Below are 19,651 nucleotides of genomic sequence, written 5' to 3' on the forward strand. Positions count from 1 at the left end.
TTTTTTTTTTTTTTTTTTTTTTTTTTTTTAATTTTTTTCTTTCAATATTCCAAAACAAATATAAATGTTTTGAATATGTTAGTGTTGAATTAAATTGAGATGTAAAATTTAATAATTAAAAGAAAATAGTTTAATCTGTTGGAGAGGGGAACGAGTAGAAACCTCTCCATAGTGACGTGTTTTAAAATTGTGAGGTTGATAGCGATACGTAATGGGTCAAAGTGGATAATATCTGTTAGCGGTGAGTTTTGATTATTACAAATGGTATTAGAGTCAAACACTGGGTGGTGCGCTAGCGAGGATGTTGGGCTTCCAAGGAAGGTGGATTGTGAGATTTCACATCGGTTGGAGAGGGAAACGAGTAGGAACCTCTCCCTAGTAGACGTGTTTTAAAATTGTGAGGTTGATAGCGATACGTAATGAGTCAAAGTGGATAATATCTGTTAGCGGTGAGTTTTGACTATTATAAATGGTATTAGAGTCAAACACTGGGTGATGCACTAACGAGAACGTTGGACTTCCAAGGGGGAGGATTGTGAGATTTCACATCAGTTGGAGAGGGAAACGAGTAGGAACCTCTCCCTAGTAGACGTGTTTTAAAATTGTGAGGCTGACAGTAATACATAATGGGTCAAAATAGATAATATCTGTTAGGGGTGGGTTTTGACTATTACAAATGGCATCAGAGCCAAACACTAGGTGGTGCACCAGCAAGAACGTTGGCCTCCCAAGGGAGGTGGATTATGAGATTTCACATCTGTTGGAGAGGGAAACGAGTTTGAATCTCTCCCTAGTAGACACGTTTTAAAATCATGAGATTGACAGCGATAGGTAACAGACTATTAAAAAGTGGGACTCCGAACTCGGGTTATGGAAGAAGGAACCGAGAAGAAAGTATCAGCAACCGATCGTGTCTATTATACTTTTATTTTAAGTAGCCCTAAAGTTCTTGATCGTGTCTATTAAAAAGTGGGGCAAAATGATATACATGATAGACATAATGAAAATATGATACAAAACCCTAACTATTTGTGAATAATTCATAGCCAAATCATAACAAATGACTACGCCGATCATCACTTCTAATATTTTTCATGAACGGCATCATTTTATGGTAATAAAGATTGACATTTTGTTCTCGAGTTTAAGCACGTTTTAATTTTATGCCTTAGTTTGAACATTACTTACAAGCATCATTCTATTAGTTTTTTAAGACAATATTAATCTCGATACAACTTAAAGTAACAATCCAAGTAGATATTGTCTGTTTCGGCTCGTTATGTATCGCTGTCAACCTCGCAATTTTAAAATAAGATATAAAAAAATAGAATATTAGAGTATGGAGAGAAGGGAACAAGAGCCATAAATGTTGAATGTCCCTCTCCTTCATGCAGAGGGTGCACTGTTGGATGCCAAATTTGATCATTTAATTTAATTTAATTTTTTCCACATTATTCCATTCACGTTACCGTTGTGAATTATAAAACTATATACTAAAATGGAAAATTAAATTATATACATTATATTATATTATATATATATATGTAAACAATTTGGTTCTCCTATTTATTGTGGTGTCAGGATTGGATGTCAAAAAATCAAAGCCTCCTCCACTCCTATTTAATTACTCTTTTGCCTTTCCCATAGCGGAATATTCTCTATAAATGTGTCGAAATCTCTCCCTAATAGACACGTTTTAAAATTGTGAAACTGACGGCAATACGTATCGGACTAAAATAGACAATATCAACTAGCGGGTAGGCTTGGTTGTTACAATTGGTATTAGAACTAGTCACCGGACGGTGCGAGACACTGGTGGGAGTAGGGCTAGACTCTCTCCATAGTATACACTTTTTTTAATCGCAAGGCTGACGGTGATACGTAATGGGCCAAAACGAACCATCTGCGTGAGTTTGGATTGTTACAAATGGTATTAGAGTCAGACACTGAGAGATGTGCCAACGAGGATTGTGAGATCCGAGATTGGTTAGAAAGGGGAACGAAGCATTCCTTATAAGGGTGTGAAAACTTCTCCCCGGTAGACGTGTTTTAAAACTGTGAGGCTGACAATGATATGTAATAGGCCAAAACGAATCTTATCTATTAGCGATGAGCTTGAATTATTTTTCTTTATATGGATTACGTAACGTTCGATTATGGGATCATAAATAGGCATCGTGAAGGTATATACTTTATATAAATAAATAAATAAATAAATAAATAAAGCACATGATTTTCTTTGTGGATGTGAGAAGTTATGGGGGCATTTATCTACCTGGCAATGACTTGGATGGCCTCCTCATCATTCCTCCTCTTCTTCTCTTCTGTCGCCATCTAACGTCCGTTACCAAAATTCCCTAGACGCCGTCAACTGCTTAGCTGGACGCCACTCTCATCCCTCAGCCTCCAACCTGAATGGGCCAGCTGGCACGACACTTTCTCCAGCACATGGCCAGCTACTTCTGTCCTCTCATCTCTCCAAAATGCTCCTTTTTTCTGTCTCAATTTACGAAACTACCACTGCCTTCAACTGTGCAAATGAGCTCCTCCAATACCCGCCACGTGTCGGGGAGGTTATTTTGTGTAATTAAATGGAGTTTGAGGGGTAGTTATGGCGGATGGCATTGTTGTAATTTGGGGGAAATCATTAAATTTTTGTGTCAGTTTCTGGCTTGCGTAAGAAAGTGAAAATCTGGAAAGTACAGGAATCTAGGATAAATAGGTAGCAACGAGGAGCAAGGGAGCAAATTTATTTATTTATTTTAATGAAATTTAATTACGGCGTTTTGTGGTTACGTACTTAAATTAAATTATCCCGTTTCAAACTTTAGACTTTCCCTCCAAATTATTATTTTAATGAACATTGACCCATTGACCCGTTGCATACCACGAACCGATTGAACCGGCTGACTTCACGTCTCGCCTCGTCAATCATGGTAAAATCCTTGGAACGACACATGATTTTCGATTCATGGTGATGACGACAATGTTCAGCCTCTGAGTGTATTGGTTCTCTTATCAACATCCACAACAAGAAACAGGTGATTGTGAGACGAATGCGTGGAGTGAGAGGTGAGCGGGAGAAATGAAGTTGTGTAGGGGAATGGGTCGAAAAGCTTGGACTTACTTACTAGCGATGTAACACGAGAAGAGAAATGACAAGAAGCGACGCTAGTGAAAACGAAGAAGAAGAAAAAAAACCAAATATTTTTTACCTAATCATTGAACATATATATATATATATATTATAAATTGACAAATTTTTATATAAATAAACAAACAGAATCTAATTTTGGATGGTACAAAGGAAAGGATTTTTATTTATTTATTTATTTTTATAAAAGAAATTAATATGATATTATAAAAAATTAAATTAAGTTTGTTTTTATATATTCATGAGTTGTATTGTAAATTACTTTATTCTTTTTTCTATTTTAGAAGTTTTATTTTTAGTATATATATATAGACATAAAAATAAAATAAAATAAAACAAAATAAAATTAACTATTCAAATTATGAACGGAAGAAAAAAATTAATTATAATTAAACTATTAAATACTTTATAGAATGGTTGAGTTTAAAGAAATTATTTAATCAATTAATTTAATTAAGTAATTAATAAAAAATAATAATGATAACGACTTAGAAAAACTAAAACAAAACTATTTGAAGTAAAAAAAAAAAATTAACCCAACAAATTTAAATAAATTATTTTATTTATTATTATAAAAAAGTCAAATATTAGTGGCAATAAATAAATTATTTTATTATATTTAATTTTATAGTTTAAGGCAATTTGATTTATTTATACTAATTTTCACATACAAAATTCAATTTATTTAAAAATAAAATTTAAAAATTAGGGTAAGAAGTAGAGAATCCAATTCTTTGTTTCAGAAAATAAAAATTCCATTTTTTATTGATTATATTGCTTTAACAGACGGCCAGAATCAACCAGAAATGTGGGGTCGGATTCTTCCGGAATAATCCACGTGGATTTTAATATTTATTTTTTTATTTTATTTTTCTTAATTATGAATTTATTTTTTCATTTGATATTAAAGACATTATATCATAATTGAAAATTAAAAAATTGGATTTTTTTTTTTTTTTTGTAAATTTTGTATTTTTAAACCAAATAAATTATTTTCAATGGAATTTATAATTTTGTATTTTTAAACCAAATAAATTATTTTCAATGGAATTTATAATAAAAATATTTTTGAGAATAAGGAATAAAGGTAGATAAAAATAATTGTCAGAATGGGTTAAAAAAAGAAGGACAAGAATGTCTAAATTTGTTTGGTTTTGATTATCTTTAAAAGATATGATAATTTATAATTATTAATTATTATCTTAAGTAATTAATAATTTCCTTTCTTAAAAAAAAAACATGAAATTATAAATAATTTTTTTTTAAAGCATTCACTCTAAAGAAGAAGTCGATGCTCGATTAAAGGGAGGCTGTTCGAGGGCTCCATAGCTCTCACTAGGGAATGATCATGAGTTTATAAACAAGAAATACATCTCTGTTGGTACGAGGCTTTTATGGAAGTAATATCATACCATTGTGGAGATTTGTGATTTGTAACCGTTAATTTTAAGAAACAAGAATTTTTTAAATTAAAAATAAGAATATATCACGAATAATTTTAATCTCTATCTGAGCTCGGGATTTCTTGACTAGTCTCGAAAAAAATAAATACGATAATTATTTTTAAGGGGTTTTATTATTTAATCTTATACATTTGGTGTCCCATTGTATAGGTCGATTTCACATCAATTCAACATTATGTCGTTTTTTTAAAATTATTGGAATGAAAAGAAAAAAAAAAAATTCATAATATTTATCCGAAAAAATTAAAAAGAAAAATCAAATATAGAGCGCGTGAGAAACACGCGCTAACGGAAGAGAGTGGAGGAAGCTCAAATCTGGAAAGAAACAAATTATAAAGCGAAGTTTGCAGGAAGAAGAAGGAGAGAGTTGAAGAAAGATAAGATTAAAAAAAAAAGAAAAAAAAAAAGAGATTTTTATTTATTTAAAAAAAAAAAAAAGTGTGTGTGAAAAAAAAACTGAAAACTTGTCTCGTGAAGCAGCAGGTGGAGGTGGTGTGTGTGTGTGTGTGTGTATAAAAGAGCAAAATAAATGTAAAAGTTCTTTCTTTTTCTTCCTTCTTTCTTCTTCAATCCCTCAAAAACTCTGTAAAATCCTTTCATTTTTATGGGGTTCTTCTGTTTTTTCAAGATTTGGGGTTTTTCATCACTCACATTCCTTCTTTAATTTCACGGGGTCCCTTTCTTCATCTCTCTCTTAATGTGTTCTTCGTCTAGTTCTTGACGGATTTTGCTCAACTTTTGGGCCATACCCATTGGGGATTGTGCTCTGTTTTTTAGGGGTTTTCTCTTAATCTCATTGTTTGGTCAACGGGAAAAGTGGATTTCGATTTTCCGAGGCTCAAAATGTCGCATTCTGGGAATCCCATTTCGGATGTTCGGTTTCATGATCTTTCCGATCGGTTTCGAGATTCGGTTACTTGTGAAGTAAACAAACCGGATTTTCGTGAGCTAGATCTGGGTTCCCCTGTTTCGCCATTGCGTACTCGTCACCAGATTGGCGGCGGTCCTGCCGTGAGTAGCAGTTCCAGTTCGTCGGGATCGGTTTCTGGTCGGAATGGACAGAACCCAGTTGCGAAAAGATCCGATTCGGGTCCTAACAATCACTCCGGTGAACTCTCTGGGTCTAGCGAGAGCAGTCCGACCGCCGCGGAGAGTCTCCGATCTATTGGAACCCCTAGAAATTTCAAGTCGGGTCATAATAGATCCGATTCCGCTTCGAATCATCCTTTAATCTATTCGGGTCAGTCTCAAAGCTCTGTTACTTCTCCCTCCAATGTGCTACCCACTGGCAATATTTGCCCTTCTGGAAGGATCTTGAAGCCGAGTATGCCGACGACAAATCGGAGCTCGAGAACCGACGTTTTGGGTTCTGGGTCGGGAAATTACGGCCATGGAAGCATAATGCGGGGCCTCGGCGGTGCTAAACCCGTCGCCGTTGAATCGGTTAGTAATGTCAGTTCGAGAGGCGGCGGTGTTGGTGGTGGAGACTCGTTGAAGAGGGCGAAACAGAGTGGGGATCCGGAGGAGTTGAAAAGAGCTGGAAATGAGCAATACAAAAAGGGTCATTTTGCTGAGGCTTTGAGTCTTTATGATCGAGCCATTGCAATATCTCCGGCCAATCCAGCTTACCGGAGCAACCGAGCCGCTGCCTTAACCAGTCTCCAGCGGCTCGGCGAGGCGGTATCGGAGTGTGAGGAGGCTGTGAGATTGGATCCCAATTATACTCGAGCTCATCAACGTTTGGCATCTCTGTATCGTAGGTGGGTCAGTGTTGCTTGAAACTCATCTGTTTGTGATCTGCATTGAGCTGACTTTTTTCGATTTGAAACTAGAATATGTTGACATAATCATATAGCTCTATAGAGTTGGTTGACCTGTCCTGTCTGTGTTGTTTTAATGTTCTTGTTTTGTTCTTGCTGATGTTTGATGGATCTATCGACTGCTCGATCGTTGTAACTTTTGGCTTATTTGTTATATCTCGACTTGCTCTTTCAGGTTAGGACAGGTAGAGAATTCTAGGAAACACCTTTGTTTTCCGGGCGTTCAGTCCGATCCCAATGAGCTGCAGAGATTGCAGGTAGTCGAGAGGCATATAAGTCGATGTGGGGATGCCCGTCGAGTTCGAGACTGGAGAAGTGTATTGAAGGAGGCAGATGCTGCAATTTCTGGTGGAGCTGATTCTTCACCTCAGGTCAGAGTGGCAAATTTTAATGTTCTTGTGATTTTGAATTGAAAGAACTGAATTTGTTTGGTTGTTTATCAATCTGCAGCTGTTCATGTGTAGAGTAGAAGCTCTTTTAAAGCTTCATCAGATTGAAGATGCTGAATCTAGCCTACTTAACGTTCCGAAGTTACATCCATCAAACAACTCGTGTTTACAAACGAAGTTCTTCGGTATGCTTTCGGAAGCATACTCGCACTTCATTCATGCCCAAATTTCGATGGCGTTAGGAAGGTATGTTCTTAGAATTTTAGCTTCTTAAGTACGATGTCGACACGGTTTTGAGAGCGTGGGAATTGGATAATGGATATGTTGCAGGTTTGAGAATGCAGTTACAGCTGCTGAGAAAGCTGGGCAGATCGATCCACGGAATGTAGAAGTGGCGATGCTGCTTAATAACGTGCGTTTGGTTGCAAGAGCTCGTACTCGAGGCAATGATCTGTTTAAATCAGAAAGGTATACTGAAGCTTGCTCAGCATATGGGGAAGGTCTTAAGCTCAATCCTTCGAACTCGATTCTTTACTGCAACCGAGCAGCCTGTTGGTTTAAACTCGGGATGTGGGAACGGTCTATCGAAGACTGTAATCATGCGTTACTTATTCAACCAACTTACATGAAAGCTCTCCTTCGAAGGGCTGCCTCGAATAGTAAGGTGAATTGCCTCGACTTACAATGCTACTGCTGCTATCGTCCTATTTGCAGGTTTCGTCTCGCTAACTCGGTTTTCGATTGACTGCAGCTCGAAAGGTGGGAGGAGGCTGTTCGAGATTATGAAGTTTTGAGAAGGGAGCTTCCAGATGACAATGAAGTTGCTGAATCTCTATTTCATGCTCAAGTTGCGTTAAAGAAATCTCGTGGGGAAGAAGTTCATAATCTGAAATTCGGTGGCGAAGTCGAGGAAGTATCGAGCCTAGATCAGTTCAGAGCTGCCATATCGTTCCCAGGTCTGGTTAAACACGATTAAACGTCAAGCTATAGATCTCATAGACGCTTTAAACAGACGTAAACGTTCCATTAAACTTCAAATTGCAGGGGTCACTGTGGTTCATTTCAAAGCAGCATCTGATCTACAATGCAAGCAAATATCACCATTCGTCGACGTCCTTTGTCGTCGACACCCTTCCATTAATTTCCTCAAGGTAGACGTTTGTCTTCTTCGCTTCACATCACCTCAACGACGTCGGTTTTACGTTCTTAACGAGTTAATCTCTTCGTATTTGTCATAACAGGTGAATCTGGAAGAAAGTCCAGCAATTGCAGATACCGAAAACGTAAGGATCGTACCAACATTCAAGATTTACAAAAGCGGGAATCGAGTTAAAGAGATCATATCTCCAACTCGAGACGTGTTGGAGCATTCAGTAAGGTATTATAGCTTATAGAATTCAAATCTACTGCTGCTGTCCATGCTCGTCTCCTTTAGCAATCCTCCTCATCCTACACCGAACCCGAATCCTGACCATTTGAAAGAAATACCTGCTCAAACCTCCTTCCTGCCTAGGAATTACCCGATAACCACGACAACTAAACGGGTCGAAATAATCCCCATTAGCAGCCAACCGAAAAACGCGAATGGAATCCAGAGAGAGATAGTATAGTAGTTCATTTTTGGAGTTGTCATTATATTCATTCATTGCTCTCTGGTTGTTCCATCTCTTTTCCCTCCATATCCATTTTCCCATAAGGCTCGGTAGCGATATCGGTCTACTCCCCGTTGCATCGAAACTCATTAGAACGGACTCGAACTCAGCAATGGGTGTAGGTAAACAAGGATGTGTACATGTATATATGATATATACAAAGAAAACAGGAAGAGAGGGGAAGGGAGGGGAGGGGGAGGAGTACATTGTTAGTTCTTCATCTGTTCTTTGAAACATTTTCTCATTTAATAATAACAACAACAAATCATGATTTTCCACTGCTGCTGTTCTTCATTTACCTCATCAAAGCCTGATATTTCATGTTGATAGATGGGTATCTGTTCTTGGGGTGATGGGTATCTGTTCTTGGGGTGATGGGTATCTCATTGAATGCTTTTGTTGGAAATGGGTATGCCAAAGTTTGTGCTTTTGAGCTGATAAGGAGTGGAGTGGGTTGGGGGTAGTTGGTTCTATTCATTGCTGTTTTAAAAGTAGATTGTCCTTCAAAGCTAACTACTACTGGTTTATAAAGGTGTTGGGGCCACTTTCCCAACCAAAAACTTTATTGATTTATTATTAGTTTTGTTTTGTTCTTAACACTTTATGTCAACCTGCCATTATTTGAAGGCTTAACCTCACTTAGTGTTCTCACTCCTTTTGTATTTGCTAATTTTGTTGACAATATTGACTATACATATGGCTTTTACAAAAGGGTCGGCCGTTTGAACTCTCGATGTCTACTAGTGATAGGGTTGAGATAGACATGACGATTAGTAGGGGTAGAATGAGTCCTGATGCTTACAGTGGTGGGGTTGAGATAGGCATATGATGTAAGTAGGGGTAGAATGAATGTCAATGCCTACTAGCGGTGGGGTTGAGATAGACATGACGATTAGTAGAGGTAGAACAACTCTCGATGCCTACTAGCAGTTGGGTTGAGATGGGCATGACGATTAGTAGGAGTAGAATGACTCTCGATGCCTATTAGTGGTAGGGTTGATATAGGCATGACAATTAGTAGGGGTAGAATGACTCTCAATGCCTACTAGCGGTGGGGTTGAGATAGGCATGACGATTAGTAGGGGTAGAATGACTGTGAATGCCTACTAGCAGTAGGGTTGAAATAGGCATGACGATTAGTAGGGGTAGAACGATTTTCAATGTCTACTAGTGATAGGGTTGAGATGGGCATTTGAGGATTAGTAGGGATAGAATGACTCTCGATGCCTATTAGCGGGGTGGGGTTGAGATAGACATGACGATTAGTAGGGGTAGAACGACTCTCGATGCCTACTAGCAGCTGGGTTGAGATAGGTACGACGGTTAGTAGGAGTAGAACGACTCTCGATACCTACTAGTGGTAGGGCTAAGATAGGCATGACGATTAGTAGGGGTAGAATGACTCTCGACGCCTACAAGCAGTAGGGTTAGGACAGGCACACGACGATTAGTAGGGGTAGGCCCCTCTAACGTCCCGATCCGTAAGGATGATTAAAACTAGTAACATTAAGGTTAGGGAATTGGAGAGGAGAGGGTCACATGTGGGGTGACCATTCACCTAACTTATTAAAAATGTGGGGGAAAAGTGGAGCTGTTGCCTTTTGATGAATGCCTCATTGCCTTGCCTGCTCTGAATTGGTTGATTTGATTGATCTATATATTATATATTTTTTTTTATTTTTTTTAATCCCTAATAAAAAAAAATTATAAATAAACAATAATTTGGTAATTATATTTTTAAATTTATAAAAATTATTAAGCTCGTCGTCATATTTATAATTTTTAAATGTATATGCTAAAGAGATATTTTTACACTCTTGTAAAGAATATTTCATTCGCCCTCCAACTAATGTGTAACCTTACCGATCCATATTTTTTAATTTATATATCATAATTAATTTAATTAATTATTACCTATAATCATAAAAAATAAAAGTAAATAGTGGTGTGGCAGAAACTTTTAAATAATGAGACAAAACAAATAGTCGTACGCGGGACAAGAGCGCGTGATATGAGGACGCTTAAAAAGAGCCAGAAGTGTTAAAGAAATAGTGATGTGAGATCTACGCGCCCTGATCGCGTTGAAAATAGTGTGGATACCCCATGCCACATCACCTTTTTATTTTTTAAAATTTTATTTCGACTTAGTTTCGGTTTTTTTAATTTTTTTTTTTTTTTTTTATTTTAGTTAATTGAGTATTGGATCGATGCACGTGTCTCGTCACGTAATTAGGGTATTATGACGAGACTTTAGAGGGTTATCAGCTAATTTAGTAGCGAGGAGTTTATTATGGCTAGCTCACGTATTTATCTTAGTTGGTTTAGGCATGAGATCACTCCCTTCACGTATTACAAGAGGGTCACAAATTAATCTCGAAGTGTATTATGGTTGACCTACATATGTATCTTAGTTGGTTAGGTAAAGAGTCAGCTTGTTGCACACCTAAATTAGTTAAGTTGAAGAATATGAACTTTATGTTCTAATATAAGTTTGAATGGACGTCTACAACACTACTTAAAAGTACGTGAAGCTAATGAAAATGGGTCTAACCGATTTTCAGGGCATGTCAAGGGAAGAGTGATGATCGCTTCGAATCATCCCTTCATTTTAGAACTTAAACTTTAAGATAATTATAAAGTTGACCCGTAATTATTTTTAGTACGAGATGAAGTTTTGAACCTCTAACTTCATACAAACGAGTAGATGTCGTGATCATTGAATTGTAGTAATGTAGCTGATGTTGGCTCGTACAAAACTATTGGACAGGATCAAGCAAAAAGCAGGAAGGATAAGGCCAAGACGTGAGTTTTCCAATACCATCTAGTCATAAGGACACTTATTTTCAACGTTACAATGATAAGTCGATGAGATTTTTTATTCATTCGTATAGACACATTAAAAGTAAGTATGGAAAGATCGACAAAATGTGATGTGTTTGATGTGTAAATGTATGATTTTGATGTGCAAATGGAATTGTTGTCTTTAAAATCTTGGACAAACTTTGACTCTTCGAGATTCTAATTCCATTTTTTCAAATCCAACCTTTAATACCATTTTAAACACTAAATTTGTAACTTAACCGTCGAGCTATACAAAACAACTCAAGCCCACCGTTAACAAATATTGTCTATTTTGGCCCGTTACGTATTACCATCAGCCTCACGATTTTAAAACGTGTCTACTAGGGAGAGGTTTCCANGAAGCTAATGAAAATGGGTCTAACCGATTTTCAGGGCATGTCAAGGGAAGAGTGATGATCGCTTCGAATCATCCCTTCATTTTAGAACTTAAACTTTAAGATAATTATAAAGTTGACCCGTAATTATTTTTAGTACGAGATGAAGTTTTGAACCTCTAACTTCATACAAACGAGTAGATGTCGTGATCATTGAATTGTAGTAATGTAGCTGATGTTGGCTCGTACAAAACTATTGGACAGGATCAAGCAAAAAGCAGGAAGGATAAGGCCAAGACGTGAGTTTTCCAATACCATCTAGTCATAAGGACACTTATTTTCAACGTTACAATGATAAGTCGATGAGATTTTTTATTCATTCGTATAGACACATTAAAAGTAAGTATGGAAAGATCGACAAAATGTGATGTGTTTGATGTGTAAATGTATGATTTTGATGTGCAAATGGAATTGTTGTCTTTAAAATCTTGGACAAACTTTGACTCCTCCAGATTCTAATTCCATTCATTCAAATCCAACCTTTAATACCATTTTAAATACTAAATTTGTAACTTGACCGTCGAGCTATACGAAACAACTCAAGCCCACTGTTATCAAATATTGTCTATTTTGGTCCGTTACGTATTACCATCAGCCTCACGATTTTAAGACATGTCTACTAGGGAGAGGTTTCCACACTCCAACCAATTGTGATAAGATCTCACGTTAGTTCGAGAGGGGAACAAATGATTTCTTATAAATGTGTGAAAATTTCTTCCTAACATATGTGTTTTAAGTCACGAGACTGACGGCGATACGTAACGACTAACGGTAAACTTGAATTGTTACATATAATGTAAATCGGTTGCTAATTTTCGAATATGTTACACAAGTTCGTACATACGATGTATGATACTTCTGATACACGACGTAGCTTAATAACAAAGATAAAAAGTTAAAAGTAATAACCGAAGTGATGAACTTTGTTCGTAGTTCAAAATTTTGAAATTTATGATTCAAAAGTGGTTCGATAAATTCGACTAAAGTGGATGGAGGACCAAAGGTTCGACAGAACATGTCACATTGTGACAAACCATCATGAACACCCAACTTTTGTGGCCTTTAACGTTGTATAGATCAAATCAAATTGAATTTAAAAAATAATTAATTAATTAACACATAAATTTATCCGATCTTAAAATTTAAATATTCAAATGTTCGAATTCTGATCTATTAAATAAAAATAATATTTTTTAATATTCGTCTCGATTTTTAATTTAATTTCAAAAAGTTATGGAAAATGAAATAAAGATAAAAAAAGAAAATATTCTAAAAATCATATTTAAGATAACAACAAAAGCAAACACTCAAAAAGATATAATTAATTAGCTATTCCAAAAGCATTATTAGCAGTGCTAATTAAGATTATGGCAGATATTACCGATAATGCCATTAAAGGAGAAAAACAATACTACGATCCAATAGTAAAGTGCCACGTGTCCGCATCAAGATGCTTAGTCGGCCATTAATTATAATTTATTATCTTAACCTAAGTGTGATTTGGTCTATTGTTCTTTAACAAAAAGGGCTAATATTCAACCATTTTATTTATTAAAAAATTGTATTAAATTATTTATAAAATTAAAAAGTTTTTATTATTAAATTGTGTTTGAATTAATAATAATTATTCTTTTTTTTTTTTTTTAATTATGATTTTCTCACGTGCGGGTTCATGTTTTGATACCGAAAAATATTGATTATTTGAAGATTTTAAATTAATATTCGGTAAATTAATAATTTTACTTTTTAAATTCTTGTGATTCAAGTTTTCGTAGATAAAGATGAGATTTGTTATGTACTCGAAAATCGTTCATCATTAGAAGCATATATTTAGAAGTAGTGTAAGAGAATTCTCGTAAAAACCATGTTTTACCAACTTTTTTTTTGCAACGTGTCGAGTGTTCATTGATATTGAGAACAAGGGTAAATGAATCGACATAGTCGATTTCTATTCATGGTACCATGTGTCGGGTTTTCATTGATAGATTTTGTCTGGAACGAAAAAAATTACCTTATCACGTAATTTTGCGTCAGATTACGATTAATTACATCAGATATGATAATGGTCGAGTTTGGACGATAAAAAATCTTGAAATCATGTTATGGTACACAACGATAAATGGGTTAATGCTCTCTTATCGTACAAAGTCGTGTGGGGACGAGAAATTTTAATAAAGCATTTTGAGAATGGACCATATCATGTCTCCCCCACCTTCATGTTCTTGAGTTTCCCCCCCTTCTATTACTCCTCCACTTCCCAAAATTGTGTTCTCTTCTCTCTTGGCCTTTGTTTTGTGTGTAAGATCGTATAATATGTCGACTAGTAAAGGCAACGATGTTGGTGAAGGATCGTCGTCAAATTCCTCTTCGTCTTCGTCTCTCGTTGCTGTTATCGACGATCGTAATCAAACAGCAGTAGCTCCTGTGAATCGGTACGAATCTCAAAAGAGGAGAGATTGGTACACGTTTGGACAATATTTGAGGAACCAAAGACCTCCATTGGCTATCTCCCAATGCAATTCAAGTCATGTTTTGGATTTCCTTCGATATCTCGACCAATTTGGGAAGACAAAAGTGCATTTAAATGGGTGTAGTTTTTTTGGTCAACCCGAGCCACCTGGGCCTTGTACTTGCCCTCTTAGACAAGCTTGGGGTAGCCTCGATGCGCTTATTGGTCGCCTTAGAGCTGCTTACGAAGAAAATGGAGGCTCATCAGACACTAACCCATTTGCTAGTGGTGCTATTAGGGTTTATTTGCGAGAAGTCAAAGACTCTCAGTCTAAAGCAAGAGGAATCCCATATAAGAAGAAGAAGAAAAAGAAGATTCCAACTCACACTCATCAACCAGGTAATCCACTGAATTACCAGTACTCAAATCTCTTTCTTTTCTTATTACTAGTCCGTAAAACGAATATCAACAAATCTCGAGGAAAATTCAAACCTTCAACCTTTAGGAAAGGAACGAGCTGTGCCTTTAACCCTAAAACTATTCTCCCGTCGGTATCAAATGCTTTTCGTTTTAGGTCAAAATCACCTCGATCATATTCAAGACAGTTAAAATAAAGTTCTCAGGAGATGTTTCGAGAAAACCCTAAACCCTAAACCCTAAAAATCACCTCTAGGGAAGGAACGAGTTGTGCCTTTAATTGTAAAACTATCCTCGCGTCGGTATCAAATATTTTTCGTTCTAGGTAAAAATCACCTCGATAATATTCAAGACGGTTAAAATGAAGTTCCCGAGAGATATTTCGAGAAAATCCTAGAACAAAATGAAAGCCCTAAATTTCGTATTATGATTAGAGCCGTATAATAATAATTATTATTATTATTATTATTATTTAACTTTTTGCTCCATTTGTAATAATAATAATATTAATGCAAAAATGGTCATTACTGTGAATATAAACTTTGGTTGGTATTAAAAATAATTAATTTATTTTCAGGGGCCTAAAGAAGGACCAGTTAGCAACGAATGTGGTTTTGGAAGGACTGAATTGCAAATTAAATATTCTTCTCAAATTAAGCACATTTAAATTAAGTACTCTCTTATTATTGCTTTTTTATTTATTTAATTAATAGAGATTTTGTGTCAATTTTATTATATTATATTGTCCTTCCCTCTTTTATTTAATAATAATTTTCATTTAAAATAAATATTCAATTAAAGAAATTAATAGAAGAAATAATAATTTTGAATTAGGTTTTATTATATATTATTTATTTGTATTATTAAAGAGAAAAATATGGTGTGTGCCACTAAAAATGCAATTAATGGAAAAGACTATAATGCCCCCACAATAATTATGAAATAAATAAATAAATAAAATGATGCAATTTGATATGATTTTTCATCATAACGTTCACCTTAGGATTCCATTTTTAAAGCTTTTCATTTCATATTATATAAAATATTTATTCGAATATATTGAAAATATAAAATAAATCTCGTGTTTTATATTTGAAATTTTCGAGTGTTATATTTCAAGAATCTCGACATATTACTTCAAATGTTGTGATGCATGTATTTCCAAGATATGATTCATGAATGTTATGGTACCATGATCGTGTTATGCTCGGTGAAACACTGGATGAACCATGAATTATAAGTATGAATGATGTGTCATGTCCATGTATGTATGTCTCATATTGGGACTTCATGCATATTGTATGTCACGAGTACGTGTTATTTCCTCAATATGTTATGTTTGAATGCGTACATCATAATATCACATGGATCCTTTCTTTCCATTGGTTTTCGATAGTGCAAGCTTGCACTAGCTCATAGTAAGGCCTAATGGTACGTATACGAGTCTGCTTAGTGGGTTCATGCATGTATGCGTGAATCATGTACAGAGAAATACTGTACATCCAACCTTACCTAAAAAAGAAATTAGAATTCTGGGAATAACACCAAAAGTAAGTCTCATCAAAATAACCATGTTGCATGTGATTGCAATTTTCAGTCCCAACAAGGAGGTCACTTATGAATAAAGGCAAGGGCCCGTGTCCGAACGTCGGCACAAGGAAACGAAAACCATGGGAAGATTTCTTGTGGATCAATGTAATGAACTCGGAAGTCAAACATCACTTCCACTTTTATTTCTGGGCCTCTCTTTACGCCTCCATTCAATTCGAGCCTCCTTTCTTGACTATTCCAAAAAACCCCTTTTCCCTAAATGAATTTCATTCACAAACTCGCTCGACTTTGATATATGAACATATATTAATGAGTTATCGATGACTCAGTAGTAGAGCATTAAGTACATTAAATTTGAACGAGACAAGCAATTCTTTATTAAAAAAGAACTCTTTTATTCTTACAATAACGAAACTTAAACGTAGTTCAACGAGATCCGAGCTCCATGTCAGTCCCCTAAATCGAGTACTTAATATAACCCACCGACGACGAATTAATATCCTTAATCAAAGTTCCCAACAATGGAACCCTCAAGCATTTTGAGCTATACTCCTTATAGATAAACCCTAAACACTTGCAATCTCTATCACATTTGGCTCTGCAATCCCCAACCTTAATCGGCCCTTCACCGTCCTCCTTGTACGGGTTCAAAAAATGCTCCACCCCCACGATCTTATAGTACCCAAATTTCCCTTTTCCGCCGCTGCACGGCGGCGTCTTCGGCGGCGCACATCTCTCGCTCCACCCCAAAAGCCCTTTTGGGCTCGGACACGCCACACACATTCCCCTGTTGCAGTAGCCGTAAGCCCCACATTTGCTCGGCAGAGCACATTCCCTTATGAAATAGCTCGAAAAAAACGCAAAGCTCTCTTCCCATTTCAAGTAACTCACTTTATCGTAGTACGTGAATGCCTTCAAGTTCCCGTCGTGGCTAAGCCGGAGAAACGAGTACGTTGCATTATAGTTCAATTTGTTCAAATTCAACGCTCCGCCGCTTCTAATTGGCCGGACTTGTAACAATCGCCGCCGTGGGGTGTCCTGATTTACTAAAAGAAGAAGCTCGTACGCGGTGGCGTTGTCATTCTCTGGTTCGGCGGCGAATGTTACTCTGCTTCCATGATCCGTCCCCGGCCAACCGCCGTAGGTTAAAAGCTGACCGTCGTGGGAAAGAAACATCGTGAGCCCTGTTCGATCTAAAACAAGGCTGTAAGGGCCATCAGAGCCGTCGATTTCGGATTTCCGGCTAATTAATTTATTCCGGCTGCCGATTCGAATCGATTGACCGACTAACAGAGTATCAGTAGGGTAATCAAAGCTCTGCCAGATGAATTTCCCGTTCTTGTCGTGGAGGATTAAGTTTCCATTAGGGAGCATTTTGATTCCGGTGACTCCTCTGTTTTTGGTGTTGGTTTGCCAGACGACACGGCCGTCGACGTCGGCGAGGACGAAGTTTCCGTCGCGGCCAAAGGTGAGGGTGGCGTTTTCACGAACTGGGTCGTTGCGATTGGCGTCCCAAACCCATCGCATTAAACTCTCGTCGTTGGGGATTCCAGCTCTAATGGCGAAAATGAAGGAATCAGGGGTGGTGTTGTAAAAACAGAGGCGGAAGGGGAATGTGTAGAAGGTGTACACGTCGTTTCGAATTACGCGGTAGCTGGCGTCGTATTCAATGATTCGGTCGCCGAATTCGCCTTGGTTTACGAAATGGAAGGTGGCATTTGCAGGAACTTGAGCTTCTGTGGCTATGGCGGCGAGAAGAACAGTGAAGAGCAGGAAACAGAGAGGGGGAAGAAGAAGATGAAAACGTGTCGCCATTTGGGATCGAACCCGTGCTCTTGTTTTTGAATAATGTAAGCACAACAACGTGCGTTATTTATGGTGATGAACAAATATCTTGTCGCGATGTAGATTTTTTTCTGACAGTGGCAGGCTAGTGCTGTCAGCTGGCATCTTATCCATTTAGCCCATCATGGTTGACCAGTACTGTCTTAGTCAACGAGGATTTTTAAATCTCTTTTATTACCCTCAACAATATCAGCCGGCATCTTATCCATTTAGCCTATCATGATCATGAATTTATAATTAAAGAGTACTCTCTCCGTTCGGACGAGGCTTTTGTGAAGTCCAAGCCATAAGAGCTTATGTTTAAAGTGGATAATATCGTACTATTATGGAGAGTCGTGTTCATCTAACATATTTAATTTTATTTCGTATTTAAATTGTCTTCAAAAGGTTGGATTTTGTTTCTAAAAATAAAAAAAATTAATATTTTCTTATTCGATGGTTAATTAGGGTTTTATTTGTTATTAGGATAATAAATACGCATTAATATAGAATTTTTAGTTAAATTAATCTAATTTTTGACCTCTAAAGTATGCATTTAATTATTCGGAGCTAATTTTGATGAAATATTGATTAAAAATATAAGTCGAGCATGAAATTGATTAATAAAAACTAATTTAATTTAAATAATATAAAATAGAAAACGACAAAATTCGGCCTTGTTCTTTGAAATTTCATGGGCCTGAAATAGGAGTCAGGCCCACAATAACAGACGGTTCTCGACAAAATTTGGGCTTGTTCTTAGAAATTTCATGGGCCTGAAATAGGAGTCAGGCCCACGATTGCAGACTGTTCCCTAAAGCGGACCGACATTTTTCCATATTTGCCCTAATGTACAAATTAAGATTTTGACTTATTTGTAAAAAAAAAAAGTGAAATTTAATCGATAACGAAAGTTTAGGACTCGAGTACGATCAGATACCGTCATTGTCTCAGCCATAACAACATGTGAGCTTACAAAACACGTATGATAAGGAGAGATTTTCACACTCTTATAAATAATGTTTCGTTCACACGGGATTCCACGTGCCCCATGCTACTCAGGTCAGAGCGTAAGCTAGTGATGCTTTCGGCTACTGGACTCTCGCCATCTAGGGTGCAGCACTCCACCGCTTCTTCTCTCCAATCTCACAATCTATCCTCCTTTGAGGCATAGCGTACTCGTTTCCTACTCCAATCGATATGGGATCTCACAATCCACCCCCATACGAGATCAACGTCCTCGTTGGCATACCGCTCGTGTCCACCCCCTTCAAGTCTCCAGCGTTTTCACCAGCACACCGCCCTGTATTTGGACATGATACCATTTGTAACCGTCTAAATCCACTGCTCGCATATATTCTCCTTAAAGTTTTAAAACACGTCTACTAAGGAAAGGTTTTCACACTCTTACAAAAAATTTGTCGTTGCCATCTCTAAACTTTCTCGATCCCAATATGGAAATTTCAACATGGGTATAGTTCAAACCTCGAGAAAATCAATATTCGTCTCGTGTATTACACCACGTGTCATCATTATTCCAAATTATAGTAAAAAGAGTATTTAAATATTATAAAACTCAATTGACAACATGCAACATGTAATTTTATATTAAAAATTAGAAAAGTATAGAACATATAATAAAATATATATTTTAGTGATAAGCAAATTTGTATTTTTCTTGTGATAATTGAATTAA

At 36.5% G+C, this 19,651-nt stretch overlaps 3 protein-coding genes across 3 annotated transcripts; 2 read left to right on the forward strand and 1 right to left on the reverse strand.

Annotated features, from left to right (window-relative positions):
- The first annotated feature begins 5,053 nt into the window (after positions 1–5,053).
- LOC111797195 (TPR repeat-containing thioredoxin TTL1) lies at positions 5,054–9,057 on the forward strand. The gene is made up of 7 exons (XM_023680142.1): positions 5,054–6,377; positions 6,613–6,808; positions 6,888–7,072; positions 7,157–7,490; positions 7,578–7,782; positions 7,871–7,977; positions 8,068–9,057. Exons 1-7 carry the CDS (start codon positions 5,461–5,463, stop codon positions 8,218–8,220), a joined length of 2,097 nt encoding a protein of 698 aa, XP_023535910.1. The 5' UTR covers positions 5,054–5,460; the 3' UTR covers positions 8,221–9,057.
- A 4,921-nt stretch (positions 9,058–13,978) lies between these two features.
- LOC111797564 (protein LIGHT-DEPENDENT SHORT HYPOCOTYLS 10-like) lies at positions 13,979–15,242 on the forward strand. Its single transcript, XM_023680609.1, has 2 exons — positions 13,979–14,562; positions 15,158–15,242. The coding sequence occupies exons 1-2, from the start codon at positions 14,028–14,030 to the stop codon at positions 15,163–15,165; spliced, it is 543 nt and encodes a 180-aa protein (XP_023536377.1). The 5' UTR covers positions 13,979–14,027; the 3' UTR covers positions 15,166–15,242.
- A 1,233-nt stretch (positions 15,243–16,475) lies between these two features.
- On the reverse strand, positions 16,476–17,993 carry LOC111796705 (EP1-like glycoprotein 2). Its single transcript, XM_023679445.1, has one exon. The coding sequence runs from the start codon at positions 17,944–17,946 to the stop codon at positions 16,588–16,590; it is 1,359 nt and encodes a 452-aa protein (XP_023535213.1). The 5' UTR covers positions 17,947–17,993; the 3' UTR covers positions 16,476–16,587.
- Between the last annotated feature and the right edge of the window lie 1,658 nt (positions 17,994–19,651).

The sequence above is a fragment of the Cucurbita pepo genome, chromosome LG06 (assembly GCF_002806865.2).
Source record: "Cucurbita pepo subsp. pepo cultivar mu-cu-16 chromosome LG06, ASM280686v2, whole genome shotgun sequence".
NCBI classification, from domain to species: domain Eukaryota; kingdom Viridiplantae; phylum Streptophyta; class Magnoliopsida; order Cucurbitales; family Cucurbitaceae; genus Cucurbita; species Cucurbita pepo.

Bases quoted from the DNA above. Each gene is read 5' to 3' on its own strand.
- LOC111797195 (XM_023680142.1), top strand. From the start codon at position 5,461: ATGTCGCATTCTGGGAATCCCATTTCGGATGTTCGGTTTCATGATCTT. The intron at 7,073-7,156 runs GTATGTTCTTAG...GATATGTTGCAG, and splicing joins ATTTCGATGGCGTTAGGAAG to GTTTGAGAATGCAGTTACAG. The intron at 7,978-8,067 runs GTAGACGTTTGT...TTGTCATAACAG, and splicing joins CTTCCATTAATTTCCTCAAG to GTGAATCTGGAAGAAAGTCC.
- LOC111797564 (XM_023680609.1), top strand. From the start codon at position 14,028: ATGTCGACTAGTAAAGGCAACGATGTTGGTGAAGGATCGTCGTCAAAT.
- LOC111796705 (XM_023679445.1), bottom strand. From the start codon at position 17,946: ATGGCGACACGTTTTCATCTTCTTCTTCCCCCTCTCTGTTTCCTGCTC.